Source organism: Lagenorhynchus albirostris, chromosome 7, assembly GCF_949774975.1.
Source record: "Lagenorhynchus albirostris chromosome 7, mLagAlb1.1, whole genome shotgun sequence".
NCBI lineage: Eukaryota > Metazoa > Chordata > Mammalia > Artiodactyla > Delphinidae > Lagenorhynchus > Lagenorhynchus albirostris.
The window spans coordinates 87,687,438-87,713,502 of NC_083101.1; the positions used below are offsets into that span (position 1 = coordinate 87,687,438).

Sequence of the window (26,065 nt, forward strand, 5' to 3'; positions counted from 1 at the left end):
AGACTCACGTGAGGGGAATAGCGTTTGTTTTTGATTGTCTTCTGCTTTTCAGGGCCCGAAGTCTATCACCTTGTGTCACTGCATTGATTTCGTCATCATCACTGTACTGTGTAAGTAGAAAAACACTGAGCTAATGATTTAAGCTGTAGTTATTAATGCAGCGAAGCATAGCATCTACATTTACCCATACAGATCATACACAGACACACATAAATATACTTCAACGTTCTGATGAACTCTAAAATATTTTGCTGCTTTCAAAATAAAGGTACAGGACACAATTCAAGACAACCAAAAGTTGACTTTCATAGACAAAGAACCCAATAGCACTCTTGTTATAAAACATTTTGACAGTGAAGAGGCATAATGGGTTTTCAGTATTGAAAACACTCTCTTTTAAATTCCACAATCTACTTACCACCACTTAATATAGTACTGCTACCCCCTAAACTCTTGGTTCTTTAAAGTTCCCATCTGAGAACAACTGGTTCCCTAAATCAGCTACCATGAAATAGGAAAAAAATGGGGGAAAGGGGTGTCACGAGGTCCATCTAAAGAGTGTATTTCACATACCTCTTTTTATCACCAGTGCCTTGTGAGTAAACAAAAAATAAACTTTAGTTTTAAGGACACATAACCTTGTTTTAACTATTTTGACTAAAAAGTTTCTAGACAGGGCAATAAGTACAAAAATGTGTGATGATAATCCCTCAAAATGTGCTTTATTATTTGTATCTACAATTTTCTCCATGCCCTAAAAAGTTCTCAGCAGCATCTAAAGCAATGACAACAGTGTGATGGGGGTGGTTCGATTACCAGTTCATGTTCTTGCTTGTCTTCATTCTCGACCCCATTGATTGAAATGTCATCAACAGCCAAGAGGAGTTTTGAGACAGCTGCTCTGTGTCTTCCATTCTCCTGACCCTTTAACTTTTGACGAAAATAGTCACCTTCCATCCAGAGGCTTGCCTGTTTCCTACAGTATTTAAGTAACAAGATCAAAATACAGCCTTCCAGAAAGATACATACAAACAACTTTCTCCTACTAGACTATCTGCTGTTACTGGAGCCTAAGGAAAATTCTACTTCCCATCACTTTCCAGACCCGTGCGTTCCTGAGGAATTACAAAAGCTCTCCATCCACTTACATCATCAAAAATTGTTGCTGAGGTCCAATCACTGAGCCAGGTCTGCAGATTCTGACCCAAGCAATGGCCTCGGTTGCTGTCATCCTGTAATGCTTCATGATGTAGCAGGCTATCAAAGTGCCTGTTCGTCCAAGGCCAGCTAGGAAAAGAAACAAACCAATGAGACCTGGTGTCATGTGCTCCAGAATTTTGTTGGGCAGGTAGGATTTTTTTTAAAAAGCTTCCCATGATTCTGCTCCCCTCAACAGTGGTTCTCATGTTTTGATGCACAGTACAATCAACTGGAGAGTTTTTTGTTTGTTTTTATTATTATTTATTTATTTTAGGCTGCATTGGGTCTTTGTTACTGTGTGCGGGCTTTCTCTAGTTGTGGTGAGCGGGGGCTACTCTTCGTTGCAGTGCAAGGGCTTCTCACTGCGGTGGCTTCTCTTGTTGCAGAGCACGGGCTCTAGTCGCCAGGGCTTCAGGAGTAGTGGCTCGCAGGCTCTGGAGCGCAGACTCAGTAGTTGTGGCACACAGGTTTAGTTGCTCTGCAGCATGTGGGGTCTTCCCGGACGAGGGCTTGAACCCGTGTCCCCTGCATTGGCAGGCGGATTCTTAACCACTGTGCCACCAGGGAAGCCCAACTGGAGAGTTTTAACTGGTATGTGATGCAGCCTGGACACGGAGATTCCTAAAATCCCTCACATGATTCTACGTTTAGCCAAGATTGAAAATCACTTTCTAAGCGATGATTCTCAGTAAGTGCAGTGTTTTATACTCTGGGTTTCCAGTTAATGGAACCACCATCTTTCTAAAAATACAGGCTTAACATCTTGTACTTTCTCCCTCATCCAACTGTTTTTTCTACTCTACTTTTATACCTATTTGCACGTGGACTTTTTTCCCCACTCTGTTCCTGCTGTCTTCCTTTACTCTCGTCTAGACTAGTATCATTACCTCCTGTGATGGTTAATTTTATGTGTCAACCTGGCAGGTGTATTTGGATGAAATTGGTAGACTTTGAGTAAGCCAACTGCCCTCCGTAATGTGTGTGGGCCTCATCCAATCAGTTGGCAGTCTGAACAGAACAAAAATACTTGCCTCCCAGAGTTAGAGGGAATATTCTACCAGACAGCCTTTGGACTTCAACTGCACCATTGGCTCTCCTGGGTCTCCAGCCTGCCAGTCCACACTGCAGGTTTTATGGTCACCAGCCTATATAGTCACATAAGCCAATTCCTTATAATAAATCTCCTTCTCTCTATATATACATCCTACTAGTTGTTTCTCTGGAAAAATCCCACTAATACAGATTTTGTGAAGTGGCATGCTACTGAAACATTATGTAAAAATGTGGAAGTGACTTTGGCATTGGAATTCTAAAGGCTGGGAGAGTTTTAAGGCACATGTTAGAAAAAACCTAGATAAATACACCATTATAAAGCAATTATACTCCAATAAAGATGTTAAATAAAAAAAAAAAGAGAAAAAACCTAGATTGCCTTGAAGGGGCTGTTAGTAGGAGGAATACAGACGTTAATGGTGATTCCAGTGGACTCACATGGAAACTGGAAGAAAGGCAATCCTTGTTAGAAAGTGGCAAAAAAAACCTGGCTGAATTGTGTTCTAGTGCTTTGTGGAAGGTAGAACTTCTGCATGACAACCTTGGATAATTAGCAAAGGAGATTTAAATTCATAAGCAAAGTGTTAAAGGTGCAGCCTGGTTTCTCCTGACTGATGTGAGACGAGAGAGATGAATTGAAGAAATAATTGTTAAGCAAAAAGGAACGAGAAACTAAACACTTAAAAAATTTTAGGCCTATTCATTTTGAAAAAAGTGAGAAACTGTGTTCTGGATACCAAGGGTATGACTGAAAAATCAGCTCCATAAAGATATTACCCATGGATTTAATCAGCCATCTCGGCACAAGCTAAAAATACTGATGGGATTACACTGGAAGACTGCCAGTTTGGACTAAAGGGGACAGAAACAGGATGAAATAAAGGAAGGCTTTTACGTTTCAGGGATCCTATAGGACTGGACAACAGAGGTAACTGGTTGCAAACATGGCTCATCCTTCAAAAGAAGGTTAGTATGACCCTGAGGGTGATGCAGAGATCAGCTTCCACTGCAGGGGGCACAGGTTCAATCGCCGATCAGGGATCCTTGCATGCCATGTGGTGAACAACAACAACAAAAGACAGTTGTTTTAACGTCTTTGTCTAGTAAGTCTACCATCTGGTCTTTCTTTGGGACAGTTTCTGTTGATTCATTTTTTTCCTTTGAATGAGCTATCCTTTCCTGTTTCTTTGTATTCCTTGAGATTTTTTGGTGAAAACTGGACATTTGAATCTTATAAATGTGTGAACTCTCAGGATTAGATTTCTGATATTCCCCAGGTTTGCTGTTTAGTTTTTCTTCTCCCCAGTGTTGGATTTTTCTTAACAAAAATGTATCCCTTGCCTTCTTAGTTAACTAACAAAAGGAGAAAAGTTAAATAAATCCTAGTATATTCATACAATGTGTTATTACACATTCATTCAATAAATATTTATTAAGTGCCAAGCACTGTTCTAGCTGCTGAAAGCCTAGCAACTTGTTAGAATATAAAGTCCAAAAGATAAGCTCTTGGAGTCTGCTCTGCTCACTGACATATGCCAGAACCTACCAAAGTAGGCACTGAATAGATATTTGATGAATAAATGAATGTGATAAGCCTTTGTAGTATTACCCATGAATACAGCTTAATTTACTAAACTTTCCATATGAAATTAGGGTTTTAAAAGCATTCTTTATATGTACAGCCTTTTTATGCCAGTCATACATCCATAAAGTGGTTTTAAGAAAAAAAAGTAAATCACAAAAGGAAAAAAAAGCACTCTATAAAAAACAAAGGCATCTTCATGTGTCCTTGCATATAATCTAAACGAGTATGGTATGTTTCTACACACATATACATTCACGTCCACCATTTCTTAACCAACACTAGAAACATACCTTTACAGTGTACTGCAATGGCACCCTCTGCATTTTCACAAACATCCAGAAATTCTTTAACAATGGCATCAGTAGGCGTGCTGCCATCCGCAAAGAAAAGATCATAGTGATCGAAACCAGCGTTCGTAAAGCGTTTGGCATCATACATCCTTTTATTCAGACGAATAATGGTAGTAACGTTGTGATTCTTAAAATATGGAATATAAGCCTCAGGAGAATGTTGGTGGTAACCTACATAAAGAAATTCACCAGATGCTGTAAAATGCAGAAAGAAAACAATGGATAACAATTTCACTTGTAACTGGGTGGAAACAGTATCTGGACTGGGGATTGAATACCAGTTTGATTATAACTGTGAAAAAAATAAATTTAAAAAGTTAAAATCCAGGCAGAATGATGTGCTAAAATGTCCAAGTACACTTAATTAAGACAGTCGAGCTTTGGCCTCTTTTAAAAGAAAATACTGGATGGATACTTTTAATAACAAAACTATACTGGTCCCATGTATTTGCATACCACTTTCAAGTCTGGTTCTTGAATGAGGTCCACAGAAGGCAAGAAATCGGTCTGGTATTATCCAATTTAAATCTCCATTTTCTGCTTTCTGCATAGGGAAGACCAAAACAAGATCAATGTATGTGTATGTATACGTGTACCTAAGAACAGGTAAGAAATAAATCAAGAGTTCCCTTAAGATCTATAGGCCAGGCAAGTAACCCAAAACTGATTTATTTGACTTAATTATCAGCCAAGGGAATGGATGAGTTCATTCCATGCTAAAAGATGTAAGCAGGAATGAGGACTACTGTTGCCACATGTTCTGATTTTGAAGTAAAACCAGAAGTTTGGAGATTTTAATGAGAAATGTGTGATAGATTTCATTGAATCACAGGCATCATAGATTGTAAGATATATCCTGAATTCAGAGAATTCCTATTCAAAACAGGATAAAATGGGCATCGTGGATTCAATGAAAAATACTAATCCAAAATTTCTAAAAATACTTATAGAGACTAAACAAAGCTACCATGGTGGTCTGTAGCTACGCTGTGTCTCAATGCAGTTTCACTGAAAGTAAAAGTCATTTGTGGGTGACCCTGCTACTCTCCCGCAATGCTGCAATTTCCGCATTAGCGAGAGGGAAGCTAATTAGCACCTATATTACTCCTTAGTAAAAAACACATAAAGGCATCACTGTGCTACACTGAAGGAATAGCAACTGGTGTTTTTCTTAGTTTTGCTTATCTAAAAAGAGAAAGTATATTTTATTTTAAATGTTTAATTTTATAAGGAGAAGCACAAAAAATGGTGTTAATAATTCAATTATATTCAGTAGTTAAGATGGTAAATAAATATTGATGTGTATTGTACTTTATAAATGTACTGCTATTACAGAGAAGTAAAGGCAGGGTTGGCCTAATGAATCACACAATATGCTTTTATATGTTTGGTACATCACAGTAATGACTAGTAGTAACTATGAACCCAATTTATCAATAAAATAGTTCAGTTATACTTAGGAGTTTAAAATAATAGTTATTTTAAAAATTGATTGTGAAAGAACAGTTATCTGAGGATTCAAGATACTGCTGAATAAAGTGCCATCTGTGGAATCATTCCAATATTAGTGAGACTGTCTGCTCAAGATAACTATAGCAGGATAAAAAAAAAACAAGACTCCACAAGTATTCTTGGCTGGAAAAGACCTTTAGCATAACATCTTACTCATTATCTACTTGGAAGGTAGAATGGTAGAATCAAATTACACATTAAAAAAAAATACACTACTTTAAAAAACATAGAGGACACCTGTGGTTTTGCCTGCCTGGATTCTCTCCTCTCTGTGCCCCCCCACCCCACCTTTCTTGGTCTGTATGATTTGATAGGGCTGACCCGATTCCACTGCTGTGATGGCCAAAGTATTCTATACCTACTCATCCCCCACACTCACCAAAAACACAATCTAGTTCAGGGCTAGAGACATGATCTAAGCCAGGCCAAGGAGAGGAGTTCGAGAGTCTTCTGCTGGAGCTATGAATTTTCTTTTCCAATGAGTTGGGTAAATCAAACGGGTAAGTCAAAGCTGTTGGTAGCCATCTTTATCCCAACTGGGGAGAACTGACCTTGGAACAAAGCTAGCTTCAGCCCAGTTTCTGGTAAGTGCTTGAGTACCTGAATCTGGTCATGAGTGAAGTTACACTAGCTCCTGGACTTTTTATTTACGTAAATCAATAAATTTTCCCCACTTTATTTAAGCCATTTGTGTTTACTTTTTGTAATTTGCATCCAAAGGTGTCTTGACTTCACAGAAACAATAGGTTCTGACAAAAACAAATATTTTCCAGAGTTAATTAGATGTATAATGGCTATTCATTTCATCAGCTCCTATGCTAAGGGTTTAACAAACATTATCTCATTTAATCACTGTATGAAAGTCATCAATAATAAAAAAAATTTAAACTAAAAATTAAAGAAAAATGCCAGAGCACACTCATTCACTCTGGAAAGATGTATCAAATGCAAAAATCAATATGAACTAGGACTGCAGAAATAGGAATAAGAGAAAAAAAGACGAGTTTTTTTCACTCTATACACATCTAAATTGTTTGATTTTTCAAAAAATAAGAATACTACTTCTGGAAGTAAAACATGCATAAAAGAGTTAAAAACAATATCCTTGAAAACTTACTTCATAGTATTCATATTCATCGAGGTTAAAGGAGTTGAAATTAAGGAAGCCATACTGCATTGCCTAAAATCCAAAGGAAAGCTTTTAATAACAAAGATGCAAATAAGGAAACAGTTTCCAATCCAATTTCTTAATAATAAGTATCAGGAGGCACCCCAGAAAAACATTCTTATATTTAGATTATGTTCCATTGAGTAGTTTTCAAAGGAGATGGGCTATGTCTTTTAAATGCTTCCATTATCAGGAAAATTAGTTATAACAGTATTTATTTTAATGAAATTTTATTTTTTATTTTCCTTCATCAGTCATCCTATCCATGCAAGATCTAAATAATCAAGCCTTCAAAGTAATCCTACTCGTTTATTAGATCAACATCATTCAGGCTTCAAATATAATGCATAACCCAATAGTTGCTAAATAAATAATATAAAGGAAAGAAACCATGGGTTAGTTTATATCAAACAAATCCCACATATTTCATAAACATCTTCACTTTCAAATTCTGAACAGTCTTGAATTAAAAGATTAATGTTCCCTATACTAAAGACAGCCCAGAGATCAACACTAAAATGCAAAATTTTGAGGGAAAAACCCTTTGTTTCAATAAGGAAAAATATATGAATTTTCTCTTCTACTCTGTAGCCTCACTCTGAGTTGCAATGGGCAGAGCATCATGCTAAGCAAAATAAGCACAATATCTATTTTCTGAGACAAGGACAAGCTGGCAGCCTCTGACAACCGTTCTCCCAGCTTACTGAGCCAGACAGTATGTAAGCAACAATTCTTGATCAAGAAGGTATTCTTGGTTCAAAAGGGGTGATTCTGCAAACCCAGTGTGCAAAATGTAAACTACTGAAATATGAATGAGAAATCAGAAGGCTATAACACCAAACAAAAAAAAACCTCATTTTATAAAATATAGTGGCTTAAGTCCTAACTCCAAGACCAAATCCACGATGAATTTTATTTCTTTGAATTTGGAGTACCCAATATATGTCATATTTGGACTAGAATGATACATAATAATACAACAACAGAGTGACACAATAAAATAACAGAATGATACCATAAAATGTATCAGTTTGCAGGGAATTTCTATTATTTGAATTTCATAAGGAGACCCTATTAGAAGTAGCACTTAAAAAAAAGCACTACTAAAATCAAGACATAATTATTGATACATTTATAAAAATTTCAAATATACAATAATATTCAAAATCAGTCACAAACAGAAAATGTTTAAATGTAAAATCAGAAGCTGTTGTCTCTTGAATAAAATTAAATGTAGCATGAAAAAAGCAATCTTTGATCTATAGTTATAGCTAATTAAACTTTGGCTATAACATCTGATAAAAACAAAGCCAATGTTATAGCAGACCATCTCCAAGGCCCTCATAAGTGTTTCTTCTTCTTCTTTTCTTTCTTTTTTTTTAAAGGTGCTGGGAGCAGAGAGAAGGGAGCCCTAGGATCAAGGACAAGTATGCCTGGCTACATCAGCAGTTCCCTAGGGTCCATCTGGCAAGGACTGTAACTGTAACTAGAAGGGGTCATCTATACCTACTGTCTCCCCATCTCCTGATCACCTCCTCTGCCCATGACCTGCCTAAACTGTGGCCTCATGGAGCTGTCTCAGAGCCTGCAGCAACCACCTCCATCAGCTCCATACACCACAGAGTTGCTGGACTCAGTCCCAAAATTAAGGTCCATCCTCATTGCCTTATACAGGAAAAAAGATATAATAATTAATCTCTGAAGCTGTATACTAATTAAGTCTCTCAGTTTAACCCCTAAAATTTCTGTCAAAATTCTCAGAAAGCCACCATGTTCCATTATACAAGAAAGTAAACCTGGGTTCCTTGTGCCTCTGAAAATACAAGTCACACAAACTTGAGATGTTTTCGAAGGCTTATTTGATCCAAGGGCTACTGCCTGACAATTCTAGTTTCTTGCACGGCCCTGATGTTCAAGAAATATACCTAAGGGAGTGAGTGTTATAACCAGGGTCTGCTGCATCACATGACTCCAGGGGACCCTGTTTATTTAGAATGTGGTATAACGGTTGTCCCCTGGAGTCAAAGACAGCAAGTAGCCCTGGTTATAAAACACAGGAGTTATTTTTAAATAGCTTTGACAAAGCAGTAGTGACCTATACTTGGTATTATATAAAACCTAGTAACAAACTAATGGGCTACTCAAATACTTCTGTTGAACTAGAAATTGAATGCTTGAAGATACAAAAACAAAGTATTTGACAGTTACTGTGTTATAGAAATGTCTGTTGTAAACAGAATTGATGGGAATCAGACCCATAAAATACATAAATCAAAGAGAACTTAGAAACCAGTAACCTATTTACTTCTTGTTTTTCTTTGAAATCATAACACATTCAAAACCAATTCTGAATTTAGAACCTAATTACAAAACTGTTTCTTATTGTTCCCTGTGTTCAAGTGGCTTTTCCCCCAACTCGTGCACAGAAGCACTCAGATTCGGAATAATCTGTTTTCTAGTTTAGTGTCATTCTAATGTTGGCAGGGAAATGGGATACCTCTCACATCATATACATCTTGGAAGATCTTTGAGGAAGAAGGCCTGTCTTCCATGCACTGTACTTAAGTTCTCCAGCACAACACTGGGTGTATCCTACGAGTCACTTACCTTCTTTACTGCATAAAAACAGTCAAGAAGTGTAATGTAGAAATTGCAACTCCCATAGGCAGCATCTCTGAAATTCCAAAAGTATTGAAATACATAGCTCAGTTAATTTAATTTTCTGCTGTACACTTATCTCAAGACAAAGTTGATTAGAATTTAAAATCAAACACATACTCAGGATCAGTCTCAAAAAAAAAAGGATTCTTGCCTTTTGGTTTTTAAATAAAGGATAAGTCACTGTTATACAGTTCATTGTAATTTCTACCTATTCCAGTAGATACTGTTTTATAGATGTGGATCAATAATGACCACATCTTAAATTTCAAATGATCTGTCTAGACTGTTTTTGGCTTTAATAGTTGAGCTTCAAAAGTTCCTTCTTGAGTTCAACTTCTCAATAGTATGTACTCCTCCCCTCAAAAGGGAAAGGCATTTGATCTTTTTCTTCCAACTGGAGAATACTGTGTCAAACTGTTAGCAGGAAAGACTGCTTTTTGATTCTGTATATGCATGTTGTGTGAGCATGTGTGTGTGTGTTTATCTCCATCCACGTAGCAAAAAAAAATTTGGAAAGCAAGATAATATTTGAAATAATAGGTGCAAGCTAAAAAGCATTTTGCTCCTCTCATTATGCTCTTATACTTTTTAACAATTTAACTGGATAACTTCTTTCTGGTTCTTAAAGGACAACAGTACCAATAAAACCACAGAAACTAAGGAGTCAACTATTGTCAGGAGAATCACTCTACATTGGAGAAGTGCTTAAAATTAAGTTAGACAGCCCTACCCAACACTGCATCAACACCTGTTAGTAATCTTACTACAAATGTCTTATGTCAGTTAAGATTTTGTCCAGAAAAATAAGGTACTCCTCCATTCCCACCTGCTTCTCCTTTTTGGCTAACTTGAGTCATTTCATTACAAAGTGAAAATTTTAAGAATTAGGCAAGATAAAAATGAATTTTATTATGATCTTTCTAGGCATGCCAAGCAACTGTGCCTATCAGAATGGTACTCATTTGGTCCCTATGTGGAACCAGGTTGCTACTGGAGCCATAATTAATTGCCCGCCGTGGTTGGGCTTTCACATTGTAATTCACTTACCTGAAAAATTAAGGCACGTTTAAAATGTTTAGTTCTTGTACAAACTTTAAGAATATAGATTATTATAGCAACATTAACATCAAAGAAAAGGGCATCCTTTTTAGCTAAGACACTTTTAGACATTACTGTCTGAATTGGTTAGATTTACTTCAGTATATGTTAGGCTTCATGAGGACTGGACGCAAGGCCTTACAACGTGCCATTTTTGTTCTGTAAGCTTTTGAATTTAAATGATGCTCTTCCAAAAGCTAGGAAAGGTCTCAATGCAACCGAGAAAATGATTTTTACCAATAGCTTACTGGCAATATTCAGGAAGGAGGAAAATAAAATGACCTGCACCATTATTTCTCAGAATATACTCCCTGGGCAAGAAGCACCAAAATGCACCCCACTTGCTGGAAATGCTAATTCTCAAGCTCCAACCCAGACCAGTTCTAGGGGTGGGACTGGGTCCTCCAGGTTCTTGTGATATACGTTTAAGTTTAAGAAACACTGACTTACAGGATCATCACAAATAATGTTTTGTACAAGTAACTGTTTCATGCAATAAGGAAGGTTTCTAAGATAAAGAAGCTAAGGTAGGAAAATGAAGTAGTTTAGTCTAAGTCAAAATGATCGGTGGAAAGACGATGAACTCTCAAATTGCATCCCAATGTTTTTCACCATGTCTCCTCAGTTAGCTATGATTATTATCTTCTTAACCTATGATAATTCTTTTCCAATCAAGTTAAAGCCATGTTGATTCAGTTTTTGTGACAACTTGATGCATTTATTCAATGCATAACTTTGAATAAACCTACTGTGGGCCAAGCCCTGCTCTAGTCAAGCTTTGATCTGAGCTTGGATAAAGTTCTGCCACATCATCTGAAGAGACAAGAATCTTTCTTTATTCACTCATGTTTATTTCATTAACACCTCCAACTTTAAACACATCCACACCTCCTTCCTCCCACCCAAGCAATCAGACTTCTTCAAAATAGCAGCTATGAATCTGGATATAAGCCTTTGTGAGGGGGAAAACCTTGTCACAGATCATTTAACAAACTTGGAAAAGCAGATGAGAATCGATAAAGGAATACTGCTTAGAAACTGCAAAACAATGTCAAATACTAGTTTAAAAAAGTAACAGTTTTCAGAGCAGCTTGCATTCATAACAGCCTAAAACTACAAATAACCCCAGTGTCCATCAAAAGGATAATGGACAAATAAACTGTGGTATATTCATAGAATGGAATGCTACAAAAGCAATAAAAATAGGACAAACTATTGATACTAACACCTGCCATCACATGGATAAATCTCACAGACATTATATATTTAAAACACTAGATCCCAGCTCTCCAAAAATGTATACTGTATGATTCCATTTATATGACATTAAAAGATAAGAGAAACTTTTAGAAAGGGGGTAGAAGAGAATCTTCACGGAGGCTGACAATTTTCTGTATCTTGAACTGGATGGTAGTTACATGTAAATATGTAGGAGTTTATTGTTCTGTACACATAGGAGTTAGAGTTGTTAATTGTGTCTAAGTTATACATGGTTTTTAAAAGGAAAAAAAAATGAATGTTTAACAAATGTTATCTAAGGGTCAGGCACCAAGTGTTTCATAAGCAGGATGTTACTTAATCCTCACACCTCATTAAGGTGATCCTACTATCATTCCCACTTATAGACCAAGAGACCAAGGCTCACATTTGTAAAGAACCACGGAGATATTAGTGGCAGAACGGAGAGTCAAACTCCCATCTGTCTGATGTCAATAGCCAAGCTATTAGCAGCTCTGCAATACTACCTCTCAAGAAAATAAAGAACAGAGCCCTCCCCCCGGCAAAAAACCAAAAAAACACACACACAAAAAAACAATTAAGAAGCAAGGAGTATTATAGGTAATATCAAAGAACAGAAGTATATGCTCTTCATATAACAATGATCCAAAAGTATCAAGAAAATGTTGGACTATATTTTATACTGTTTTTTCAGGTAGACAGGTAGAGAAATATCTAATATAATTCATTAAGAAATCATATATATATATAGTTTTTTAAAACTCAGTGGTTGAAGAATTATATATAACTTAAATTACATCTAATTAAATATTGCTAGGAGCCTAAAAGGAGTTATTAAAGACAAGTGAACACTATTCTTGCACAATCCCTTGTTAGCAGTTATATTTATTCTATGCTCTTGAATTGGCAAAGATAAAAGACTATAGTGTAATTTCTGTCAAAATATTATCAGGTTTTATTAATCCTGATTTGCCTACTTTCTTCTTCTTTTTTTTTTAATATTTATTTATTTATTTGGCTGTGCCCGGTCTTAGTTGTAGCACGCGGGATCCTTGTTGCGGCATGCAGGATCTTTAGTTGTGGCATACAGGATCTTTTAGTTGCGGCATGCAGGACCTAGTTCCCTGACCAGGGATTGAGCCTGGGCCCCCTGCATTGGGAGTGTGGAGTCTTCACCACTGCACCACCAGGGAACCACTGGACCACCCGCCTACTCTCAATTAGTAAGTTCTTCAGAACAGTAAAATGTGGTGAAGCACAGATTTTTAAATCTGTCAAAGGCTGATACTTTTGTAAAATACAATAATATTTGTACTATTACATACCCACAATAATGCAATAATCTTATTTTGTAAGTAAAAATGAATTATTAGAAAAATGGAAGGAAAAAAACACATAAATACAAGCTTAAATTCTTCTATTATTTGATTCCACAGACATAAAAATAGTCTATTAAATTGCTAAAAAGTCTGCAAAATCTTACTCGCAATTCCTGTACTTATCACAAGCTGGTAACAAAAAGTTCACAGACTGGCACTAGTTCACAGGCCACACTTGGAGGATCATTAAATGTCTGGCATCTATGACTAAAGAGATTCAAATTTCACAAACCTGAACTGCTTCTAGCTAAGTCCTGCTTTTTGGAGAATTAATGATTTTTGTTCCTGGAACCAGAAGCAACTAACTACATTTTTCAGTGCCAAACTTTAAGAATTTGAACATAGGTACGGCAGTAAACAACATTTATTCTATTTTTGATCCCTGTATTTAAATTAACACAAAACTTCTCTTACATTAACAATGCTTCATGGATCCTTACTTAGATTATGTGAAATGTGTAAGCGTATCCCTGTTTCAGGACCTTGCGTTATAAACTTTAAGAATGGCACTATTATAAAGGATTACTATTATAAAAGAAGAGTTCTGTAGAACAAAATTATCACTACAGCAATGTGCCTATGACTCAGGGACCACAAACACAAGCACTTCTTCTGAAGGAAGTATACGGTTGCTGTTATAAGTTGAGAAGAAAAATGGAGCACTCTCCAGTTTAGAAAATAACCTTCATCCCTTCCTACCCACCACAAAGAATACTTAAGATGATCTCTGAGCTAGGAAGAAAGGCAGAGTGATACAGGGTCCAAAGCAATTCTTCTAATTGGCTAAATCACTAATATACATGCAGTCTTTAGTGCAATATATAACTGAACTCGGCAGACTATCCTAACAAAAATCTCTAATTCATGGAGTAAATCCATGGACAGTCCTACAGAGTTATTTACGAAGGAGACAGATTCTGCATAAGGTTAGGGACACTCACCCCAAAACTTGTCCACAATTAAGTCAGGTTCATAACCTCCCCTTTAAAGGCAAGCCCACGGCTTCAAAATCAGGCATTTGAGGTATATGCAACAATTCTAAAACTAAGTTTAACTAATTTGCAGGTGGAAGAATGATGCAATATTTGAAATTCTCAATACAGTATGCAATGAGTAAAATCATTTCACACACTTATTATACTTAAGCACCATACAAGTATTTAATTATACAGCTAAGTCAAGTGTTTTGATAAACAGGAAGAGCAACTTTTAGAACTTCATTTGATTTTTAAAAAAAGAAAAAAAAACAAGTTTTGGGGTTTTTTTTTTTCAAAATATCTTCAACACAATCACCTGGTAACTTTGACATAAGGATGAGGATGTCATTAACTTATATAAAGACATTACTTATCTACCACCTCTATGACACAGCCGTTTTGGTTTTTCAAGTAGTGGTGCTATATTAGCAACCTCACCCACTATTTCTGCTGGCTGTGTCCCTAGGAAAAGGGGGTTCGTTTCTGCCCCAGAAGTAACTCCTGATTATTGGGAAAAACTTATTTCTTAACTCCTCGGGACCAAAACTCCGCAGTACTGGAAAACGGTAGCTTGTCATACTATAACTCCAGGATTCTCATCTGATTACAAAGCACAGTTTCCATCAGTGAGAGTGGTTCTGACTTCTCATGTCGGAGCGATTCACCACCACTACCCCTAGCACCACCACAGACATCTGGCAATGTCTGGAGACATTTTTGGCTTTCACAGTTAATTTTCTGGGGTGAAGGTGTTACTGACATCTAGTGGGCAGAGGCCAGTGATGCTGTCAAACATCCTGCAGTACACAGGACAACCACCTCCCGACAAAATGTCAATAGCATCACTGTTGAGTAACCTAGATCTATGGTGTTATTTGCACCCACCTCAAAATAACTATTTATGAGGTCTTCTTTTTTCAGAAACAACTACACCAAGATATTTCTGGCAAGGGCCTGATTAAATGAATCTACCATAACATTCTTATATTTACCTGAAAGGAATATAGGATGTATCTCCAAACATTAATATTCTATATGCTTCTTCTGGAGTTTTCCCCAAATATATAACCTACATTTGAAGAGAGAAGAAAAAGACAATTTACTTCTAAATAAAGATATAGTACTGTCACTGAGAAGTAAGCTTTGTACAATCTTTAGCCAATCAACTGAGCCTGATTCTCTAGCCTTCCCCAGGATCCTATGAGTTGCCCACTACCCAGTCAGTGAATTCCCCTTTTGTTTAAATCTGCTGTCACAGCTGGTTTCTGCTGCTTGCAGAGCCCTGACCAACAACTTTTTACAACAGCCTTTTGTGGTAAGAAGTAGAGCATTTCAAGAACAGATTTGCTAAATCAAGATGTTAGACTGAGCACATGCTTTGACCTCATGTCCTTTCTAAAAATACACGGAAATGATAGTAAAGAAGTGTGTGGGAGATGGGGATAGGGGATGGACTGGGACTGGGACTGGGGGGAGGATGAGAGCAACATAGAATCAGGACAAACATTTTTATTAACTCCATCCATTTAGATTTAACAACGTACAATATTGTACGGGTTTCCTATAAAACTTCATTTGTTTACTATTGTCATTTGCTTCTTTTATCTTCAGAACTACGTTATGCTTCCATTTTTATCTGGTAGAATACTTCAAGTGGATTCTTCAGCATTTGAGGTCCACAGTTGGTGGACCTTTTTGCATTTCCAAAGTATCTTGTTTTCTGCCCTGACACTGGACTATGTATATGGTTTCAGATCTGCAGTCCTTTTCTCTCAACAGTTCATAGATGTTGTGCCACTGTCTTCTCACTTCCAGTATTGCAGAAGTATTTTACTGGTCTCATTCTCTTCTCCCCCTCCTCTTCCTCACAAGCAACCTGTTCTAGAAACTTGGAGCTTGAGAATGTCCACTGGCATCCCTCTAAATAAGTCATCCCCCTAAATAAGTCATCCCCCAGCCCCAATTAAGTTTGCCTCGGACTTTCTGACCCTCACTCTATCCGAAGGCACATCTTTTTCCAACTCAGAATCTTCTGGCAGGACATTTTCCACCCATACATGGAGGCAAGGGGTGAGAGAGGCCACAAGCATTAGATTTGGCACACATATTATTACCCAAATTCAATTCAATTCTTAAGCTTACTTTGGGAGAAAATACACTTTAAATTTTGACCAGTAAAAATAAATAACTAAAAAATTTAATTACAAACTTTTTATCTCCATTACTTAAATTTATATAAATGAGCTGTTTCTTCATCAAAATTCTGAAGTAAGAACCCATGTCTTATGTTTCATTGTAACTCCAGATTCATATTGGGTTGGCCAAAAAGTTCATTCAGCTTTTCCATCCCATCTTACGGAACAACCAAATGAACTTTTTGGCCAACCCAATACCTTTTATATGGACTCAGATTCGATCCTTAATTCACTGAACTTAAATCTACTTATAATAGGAAATTTTAAAATAACTGATAAAAAGTTAATACAAATATATCATTGGATTAAGAAAAATTATAAAAATCAAAGATCCAGCACGAATCTTTGAAACTTAGAGAAGGATATATCTTAGAACAAGTCAGCTTCCAGAGGGCATTTTACCAATTTTGTTTTAAGACTCATAAATGGAAATGTTTACCCTGTTTCTGAAAATGATTTTATCCCATTTACTCTAATAATACAGAACTATAATTAACTATACAGAATCTTCTAACATTTATCTATAGCAGCATACAAACCCACAAAGAACAATCAATCCCAAGAACAAAGGAATGCCTTCTTACCTAGTATCAAACAAATTTTCAAAGTACAATATTACTGACTCAGAGAAGGTTGTAATTTATCATGAATCAACTAATCAAAATCATCTATAATTGCACTCAACATTATATTTATCTATATATTACTTATTTAGATCTTTTAAGGATCAATCTATCAATTGACTTTCTATTGTCTTACTATTTATTTGGAAATAGAGCATAACAGTTCCTTTAAGAAAAACTAAAAAGTCTTTTAAATCTAGTGCCCCCCCCGCCCCATTCTCTACATTTACTCCTTCTCTTCTAGTCTCCAACCTGCTTCCTTTCTCATCTAAGACTTAATGAATAACTTTAGGAAAGCCTTTTCATTTCTCCATTCTATTTTAGGTCTTCCTAGCAGGACTCCTCCAAAAAATGTCCTCTAAAAAACAACAACAAAAACACAAAACAAAACCAAATAAAAAAATACCTTGAGGCCAATGAGGGTAAGAATAGGATTTGATTCACTGATGTATGTATATACATACATAACTTAAATAAATTAATTAAATTAAATCCAGAAACCTCATTCAGATTTTCCCTAAATTTCTAATACGAAATTCTCTCAAATTATATAAACTTTTTCTTAAGCACCAGGTGAAAGATAATTCCTCCAACTCAAGATTGCAGTTCCTTGGTTTCTTTAATTACTAAAATTGCAATGGTATTATTTCCTTCTAACTTTCAAAACAGAAATAGTCTCTAATAATTGTGGGTTAGCCTTGGAATACAAATTCAGTTCAAAGAACCCAAGAAAAATGTAATATTTTTTCCTATGGAGAAACAAAACCTATATTCCTAGTGATGAACTTTGAAAAAACATAACCTTTAAACCCAACTGGGGAATGCTTATACATAGAGATTTTAGGTACAATGTAATAAGTTGAAGGAAATTTACAGATTCAGAATAAGTTTTTTACATAATGCTATGGTCCAAATGTTTCTGTCCCATCCAAAATTCATATGTTGAAATCCTAACCTCCCAAAAGTGATGGTAGTAGGTGATGGGGCCTTTGGGAGACAACCATTAGAGTGAAACCCTCGTGAATGGGATTAGTGTCTTATAAAAGGGACTCCAGAGAGATCCCTAGGCCCTTCCACCATGTGACAGCCCTCACTGGAACATGCTGTCACCCTGGTCTTGGACTCCCAGGCTCCAGAACTGTGAGAGATAAACTTCTGGTGTTTATAAGCCTCTGGTATTTTGTTAGAGCAGCCCAAAAGGACTAAGACATATAACAATCAAAGAAATGTCTGCTAACAATCTATAATTCTTAATTTTACACCCACTCATCTTCTCTGGTCAAAAGCCCTTCCCCATTAAAATTATTATAAATTTGTTACTTGAGAAGAATCCTTAAAATGGCTCCTATATTAGTTCTCAAATTAGTAAACTCTAAATCAATGAGATTTTATGATGTATCAGTGTGATCCCAGCAATTTGGAAGCTATGTGCTTCTCAAATTTTTTTAGTGTATTTTCATGAAAAGCTATATATATAGAATGGCCACTCTAACTGCACATTGCTGTCCAAAAATAGAAAACAACAAGAGATGAACAAGAGAGATACTAAATAGCTGTGGTAGCCAGCTTCCAAGACAGCCCCAACGATGCTCATCTTCTGGTATTTCCACCCTCAATGAATAGGTCACCATTGTGTAAACAATAGGATACTGCATTAATGGTAGAGTGTGACACCTGAAGCTAGATCACAAAGACGTTGTGGCTTTTGCCTTGCTTTCTTTAAGACTCCTCACTCCAAGAAAATCAGGTTCTTGTTTTGTGAGCGCAGCCCACGTGGCGAGGAACTGAGGCTCCTTGCCAACAACCAGTGCAAACTTGCTGGGCATGTGAATGGTCCATTTGAGCAGTGGACCCTCCAGCCCCAGTCAAGCCTTCAGATGACTGCAGCCCAGCCAGATCCAGAAGCAGACCCACCCAAGTTAGCCAATCTCAAATACCTTCCCCACAGAAACTGTTTCAGAGAACATTAATTGTTGTTTGAAGTCACTAAGTGTTCGTGTAATCTGTAAGGCAGCAATAGATAATACAGCAAGTAACACAGTAAAGAGTGAGCAATTGATCATTTCAGTTTGTTGAAAGTAGATAAAGTTTTTAAAAATGTGACAAGTGCAGAGATGTAAAAGTAACGAAGCCCCGTGTCTTAGGAAACATGAGTAAGGAGAACCTGCTGTCTCTCTCCAGGGTAAGGAATCTCTCTGAAGGAGCAAAAGGCAATCTCACAGGAAAAATAAAATACTAGGATAGAAAATACTTAGGAAGTTGGTAGTGCTTTTCAAAGTCATGACACAAACTTTCTTGGTTTTGTTTTTTGTGGGGTTTTTTGTTTGTTTTGTTTTTTTGCTGAACAATATTGCAGCCATTAGGATTCCACTGCCCCCATTTAAAAAATTACCATCTGCCTAACCCAGCCCTGTGAAAACTTCTGATCTTGAATTGCTGATCAATGTTTCAAAACCTAGGAGAGCCTCAAGTAGCAATGGATCAATTAGTGGACTGAAACAAAAAGATCACAACTTGATCATGTATAGTTTTAATCTTGACAATTCAGGTCTCAAAATAATAAAGCCCAGTTATTTAGACATGTACTTCTCATTTCTATTCTCCCACAGAACATTCTGAAGTTTAATCTATGTACTTAGAGAAGCCTCTGATAGAGTTTAAAAAACCAAAACATTGAGGGGGACCTTCAAGATGCTGGATGAGTAAGACATGGAGATCACCTTCCTCTCCACAAATACATCAAAAATACATCTACATATGAAACAACTCCTACAGAACACCAGCTGAACACTGGCAGAAGACCTCAGACTTCCCAAAAGGCAAGAAACTCCCCATGTACCTGGGTAGGGCAAAAGAAAAAACAGAGACAAAAGAATAGGGAGAGGACCTGCACCTCTGGGAGGGAGCTGTGAAGGAGGAAAAGTTTCCACACACTGGGAAGCCACTTCACTGGTGGAGACAGGGGTGGGCTGGGGGGAAGCTTCGGAGCCTAGAAGGACAGACAGCATAGCAACAGGGGTGCAGAGGGCAAAGTGGAGAGATACCCACACAGAGGATTGGTGCCGACCAGCACTCACCAGCCTGAAGCATGTCTGCTCACCCGCCGGGGCGGGTGGGGGCTGGGAGTTGAGGCTCGGGCTTCGGAGGTCACACCCCAGGGAGAGGACTGGGGTTGGCTGCATGAACACAGCCTGAAGGGGGCTAGTGCGCCACAGCTATCTGGGAGGGAGTCCAGAAGAAAGTCTGGAACTGACTAAGAGGCAAGAGACCATTGCTTCGGGGTGCGCAAGGAGAGGGGATTCCTTCCCCGTCTACCCACAGTAGGCAAGGCACCGCCTAAACGAGCTCCAGAGATGGGCATGAGCCGCAAATATCAGCTCGGACCCCAGAGACGGGCATGAAATGCTAACGCTGCTGCTGAGGCCACCAAGAATCCTGTGTGCAAGCACGGGTCACTATCCACATGCCCCCCCACCCCACCCCGACCCAGAGCCTGTGCAGCCCACCACTGCCAGGGTCCTGTGATCCAGGAACAACTTCCCCAGGAGAACACACGGCACACCTCAGGCTGTTGCAACATCACTCTGGCCTCTGCCGCCACAGGCTCGCCCTGCATTCCAGTTATAACTACCATACCCCTCCCTCCCCCGGCATGAGTGAGCCAGAGCTCCCTAGTCAGCCGCTGCTTTAATCCCACCCTGTCTGGGCGGGAACAGAAGCCTTAGGGCAACCTACACGCAGACATGGGGCCAAAACCAAAGCTGAACCCCAGGAGCTGTGTGAACAAAGAAGAGAAAGGGAAATTTCTCCATGCAGCCTCAGGAGCAGTGGATTAAATCCCCACAATCAACTTGAGGTACCCTGCATCTGTGGAATACCTGAACAGACAATGAATCATCCTAAAATTGAGGCGGTGGACTTTGGGTGCAACTGTAGACTTGGGGTATGCTGTCTGCGACTGACTTGTTTCTGATTTTTACGTATATATTAGTACAGATTTTAGCACTTCTTATCATTGGTGGATTTGCTTATTGGTGTGGATGCTCTCTTTCTTTTTAAATTACTTTTACATTTTTACTTTTTTAATTTTTTTTATTTTCATAATTTTATTTATTTTTTAATTATTTTTTTCTTTCCTTTTTTCTCCCTTTTCTTCTGAGACGTATGGCTGACAAGGTCTTGGTGCTCTGGCCTATGTGTCAGGCCTAAGCCTCTGAGGTGAGAGAGCCAAATTCAGGATACTGGACCACCAAAGACTTCCTGGCCCCACATAATATCAATCAGCGAGAACTCTCCCAGACAACTCTGTCTCAACGCTAAGACCCAGCTCCATCCAATGGCCAGCAAGCTCCAGTGTTGTACGCCCCATGCCAAAGAACTAGCAAAACAGGAACACAACGCCATCCATTAGCAGGGAGGCTGCCTAAAATCATACTAAGTACACAGATACCCCAAAACACACCACTAGACACAGCCCTGCCCACCAGAAAGACAAGGTCCAGCCCCACCCACCAGAATATAGACACCAGTCCCCTCCACCAGGAAGTCTACACAACCCATTGAACCAACCGCACCCACTGGGGGCAGACACCAAAAACTACAGGAACTATGAACCTGCAGCCTGCAAAAAGGAGACCCCAAACACAGTAAGTTAAGCAAATTGAGAACACAGAGAAATATGCAGCAGATGAAGGCGCAACATAAAAACCCACCAAACAAATGAAGAGGAAATAGGCAGTCTACCTGAAGAAGAATTCAGAGTAATTATAGTAAAGATGATCCAAAATCTTGGAAATAGAACGGAGAAAATACAAGAAACGTTTCACAAGGACCTAGAAGAAGTAAAGAGCAAACAAACAATGATGAACAACACAATAAATGAAATGAAAAATAAAATAGTGAAAATAACTACCGCAGAGCAGAAAAAAGAATGAAAAGAATTGAGGACAGTCTCACAGACCTCTGGGACAACATTAAACGCACCAACATTTGAATTATAGGGGTCCCAGAAGAAGAGAAAAAGAAAGGGACTGAGAAAATATTTGAAGAGATTATAGTTGAAAACTTCCCTAACATGGGAAAGGAAATAGTCAATCAAGTCCAGGAGGCACATAGAGTCCCGTACAGGATAAATCCAAGGAGAAACACGCCAAGACACATATTAAACAAACTATCAAAAATTAAATACAAAGAAAAAATATTAAAAGCAGCAAGGGAAAAGCAACAAATAACATACAAGGGAATCCCCACAAGGTTAACAGCTGATCTTTCAACAGAAACTCTGCAAGCCAGAAGGAAGTGGCAGGACATATTTAAAGTGATGAAAGGGAAAAATCTACAACCAAGATTACTCTACCCAGCAAGGATCTCATTCAGATTCGAAGGAGAAATTAAAACCTTTACAGACAAGCAAAAGCTAAGACAATTCAGCACCCCCAAACCAGCTTTACAACAAATGCTAAAGGAACTTCTCTAGGAAGGAAACACAAGAGAAGGAAAAGACCTACAATAACAAACCCAAAACAATTAAGAAAGTGGTAATAGGAACATACATATCGATAATTACCTTAAATGTAAATGGATTAAATGCTCCAACCAAAAGACATAGACCAGCTGAATGGATACAAAAACAAGATCCGTATATATGCTGTCTACAAGAGACCCACTTCAGACCTAGGGACACATACAGACTGAAACTGAGGGGATGGAAAAAGATATTCCATGCAAATGGAAATCAAAAGAAAGGTGAAGTAGCAACACTCATATCAGATAAAATAGACTTTAAAATAAAGACTGTTACAAGACACAAGGAAGGACACTACATAATGATCAAGGGATCATTCCAAGAAGAAGATATGAGAATTATAAATATATATGCACCCAACATAGGAGCACCTCAATACATAAGGCAAATGCTAACAGCCATAAAAGGGGAAATCGACAGTAACACACTAATAGTAGGGGACTTTAACACCCCACTTTCACCAATGGACAGATCATCCAAAATGAAAATAAATAAGGAAAAACAAGCTTTAAATGACACATTAGACAAGATGGACTTAAGTGATATTTATAGGACATTCCATCCAAAAACAACAGAATACACTTTCTTCTCAAGTGCTCATGGAACATTCTCCAGGATAGATCATATCTTGGGTCACAAATCAAGCCTTGGTAAATTTAAGAAAACTGAAATTGTATCAAGTATCTTTTCTGACCACAACACTATGAGACTAGATATCAAGTACAGGAAAAACACTGTAAAAAATACAAACATACGGAGGCTAGACAATACGCTACTAAATAACCAAGAGATCACTGAAGAAATCAAAGAGGAAATCTAAAAATACCTAGAAATAAATGACAATGAAAACACGACGACCCAAAACCTATGGGATGCAGTAAAAGCAGTTCTAAGAGGCAAGTTTATAGCAATACAATCCTACCACAAAAAAACAAGAAAAATCTCAAATAAACAACCTAATCTTACACGTAAAGCAACTAGAGAAAGAAGAAGAAAAAAACCCCCCAAATTTAGCAGAAGGAAAGAAATCATAAAAATCAGATCAGAAATAAATGAAAAAGAAATGAAGGAAACAATAGCAAAGATCAATAAAACTAAAAGCCGGTTCTTTGAGAAGGTAAACAAAATTGATTAGCCAGTAGCCAGACTCATCAAGAAAAAAGGGAGAAGACTCAAATCAACAGAATTGGAAGTGAAAAGGGAGAAGTAACATCTGACACTGCAGAAATACAAAGGATCATGAGAGACTCCTACAAGCAACCATATGCCAATAAAATGGACAAATTCTTAGAAAAGCACAACCTTTAGAAAAGCACAACCTTGTGAGACTGAACCAGGAAGAAATAGAAAATATAAACAGACAAATCACAAGCACTAAAATTGAAACTGTGTTTAAAAATTTTTCAACAAACAAAGCCCAGGACCAGATGGCTTCACAGGTGAATTCTATCAAACATTCAGAGAAGAGCTAACACCTATCCTTCTCAAACACTTCCAAAATATAGCAGAGGGAGGATACTCCCAAACTCATTCTACAAGGCCACCATCACCCTGATACCAAAACCAGACAAAGATGTCACAAAAAAAGAAAACTACAGGCCAATATCACTGATGAACACAGATACAAAAATCCTCAACAAAACACTAGCAAACAGAATCCAACAGCACTTTAGAAGGATCATACACCATGATCAAGGGGGTTTATCCCAGGAATGCAAGGATTCTTCAATATATGCAAATCAATCAATGTGATACACTATATTAACATACTGAAGGATAAAAACCATACAATAATCTCTATAGATGCAGAAAAAGCTTTCGACAAAATTCAACACCCATTTATGATAAAAACCCTCCAGAAAGTAGACATAGAGGGAACTTACCTCAACATAATAAAGGCCATATATGACAAACCCACTGCCAACATTGTTCTCAATGGTGAAAAACTGAAATCATTACCCCTAATATCAGGAACGAGACACAGATGCCCACTCTCACCACTATTCTGGAAGTTTTAGCCACAGCAATCAGAGAAGCAAAATAAATAAAAGGAATCCAAATCAGAAAAGAAGAAGTAAAACTGTCACTGTTTGCAGACGACATGATATTATACATAGAGAATCCAAAAGATGCTACCAGAAAACTACTAGAGCTATTCAATGAATTTGGTAAAGTAGCAGGATACAAAATCAATGCACAGATATCTCTTGCGTTTCTATATATTAATGATGAAAAATCTGAAAGAGAAATTAAGGAAACATTTCCATTTACCACTGAAACAAAAATATCTAGGAATAAACCTACCTAAGGAGACAAAAGAGCTGTATGCAGAAAACTATGACACTATGAAAGACATTTAATGATTGAAACAGATGGAGAGATATACCATGTTCTTGGATTGGAAGACTCAATATTGTGAAAATGACTGTACTTCTCAAAGCCAACTACAGATTCAGTGCAATCCCTGTCAAACTACCAATGGCATTTTTCACAGAATTAGAACAAAAATTTTCACAATTTGCATGGAAACACAAAAGACCCCGAATAGCCAAAGCAATCTTGAGAAAGAAAAACAGAGCTGGAGGAATCAGACTCCCTGACTTCAGACTATACTACAAAGCTATAGTAATCAAGACTGTATGGTACTGGCACAAAACCAAAAATATAGATTAATGGAACAGGAAAGAAAGCCCAGAGATAAACCCACGCACATATGGTCATCTTATCTTTGATAAAGGAGGCAAGACTATACAATGGAGAAAAGAGAGCCTCTTCAATAAGTGGTGCTGGGAAAATTGGACAGCTACATGTAAAAGACTGAAAATAGCACACTTCCTAACACAATACACAAAACTAAACTCAAAATGGATTAAAGACCTAAATGTAATAAGGCCAAACACTATAAAACTCTTAGAGGAAAACATAGGCAGAACACTCTATCACATAAATCACAGCAAGATATTTTTTGACGCACCTCCTAGAGAAATGGAAATAAAAACAAAAATAAACAAATGGGACCTAATGAAACTTAAAACCTTTGCATAGCTAAGGAAACCATAAGACAAAAAGATGGCCCTCAGAATGGGAGAAAGTATTTGCAAACAAAGCAACTGACAAAGGATTAATCTCCAAAATATATAAACAGCTCATGCAGCTCAATATCAAAAAAAACGAACAACCCAATTAAAAAGTGGCCGGAAGACCTAAATAGACATTTCTCCAAAGAAGACGTACGGATGGTCAAGAGGCACATCTATTAAGATGCTCAACATCACTAATCATTAGAGAAATGCAAATTAAAACTACAGTGCGGTATCACCTCACATGGGTCAGAATGGCCATCATCAAAAAATCTACAAACAATAAATGCTGGAGAGGGTGTGGAGAAAAGGGAACCCTCTTGCACTGTTGGTGGGAATGTAAATCGATACAGCCACTATGGAGAACAGTATGGAGGTTCCTTAAAATACTAAAAACAGAACTACCATACAACCCAGCAAT

At 37.5% G+C, this 26,065-nt stretch overlaps 1 protein-coding gene across 8 annotated transcripts in view; it reads right to left on the reverse strand.

Moving 5' to 3' along the window:
- CDC14B (cell division cycle 14B) overlaps window positions 1–26,065 on the reverse strand; it is a 107,593-nt gene that overhangs the window by 24,689 nt on the left and 56,839 nt on the right. For all 8 annotated transcript variants that reach the window (XM_060155400.1, XM_060155399.1, XM_060155398.1 and 5 more), the window contains 8 exons: window positions 15,215–15,291; window positions 9,476–9,542; window positions 6,818–6,880; window positions 4,645–4,732; window positions 4,129–4,359; window positions 1,149–1,287; window positions 817–976; window positions 9–106 (listed from right to left, as the gene is read on the reverse strand). In XM_060155400.1, coding sequence (XP_060011383.1) covers window positions 9–106; window positions 817–976; window positions 1,149–1,287; window positions 4,129–4,359; window positions 4,645–4,732; window positions 6,818–6,880; window positions 9,476–9,542; window positions 15,215–15,291 — 923 coding nt within the window. The remainder of the gene's footprint in view (window positions 1–8; window positions 107–816; window positions 977–1,148; window positions 1,288–4,128; window positions 4,360–4,644; window positions 4,733–6,817; window positions 6,881–9,475; window positions 9,543–15,214; window positions 15,292–26,065) is intronic.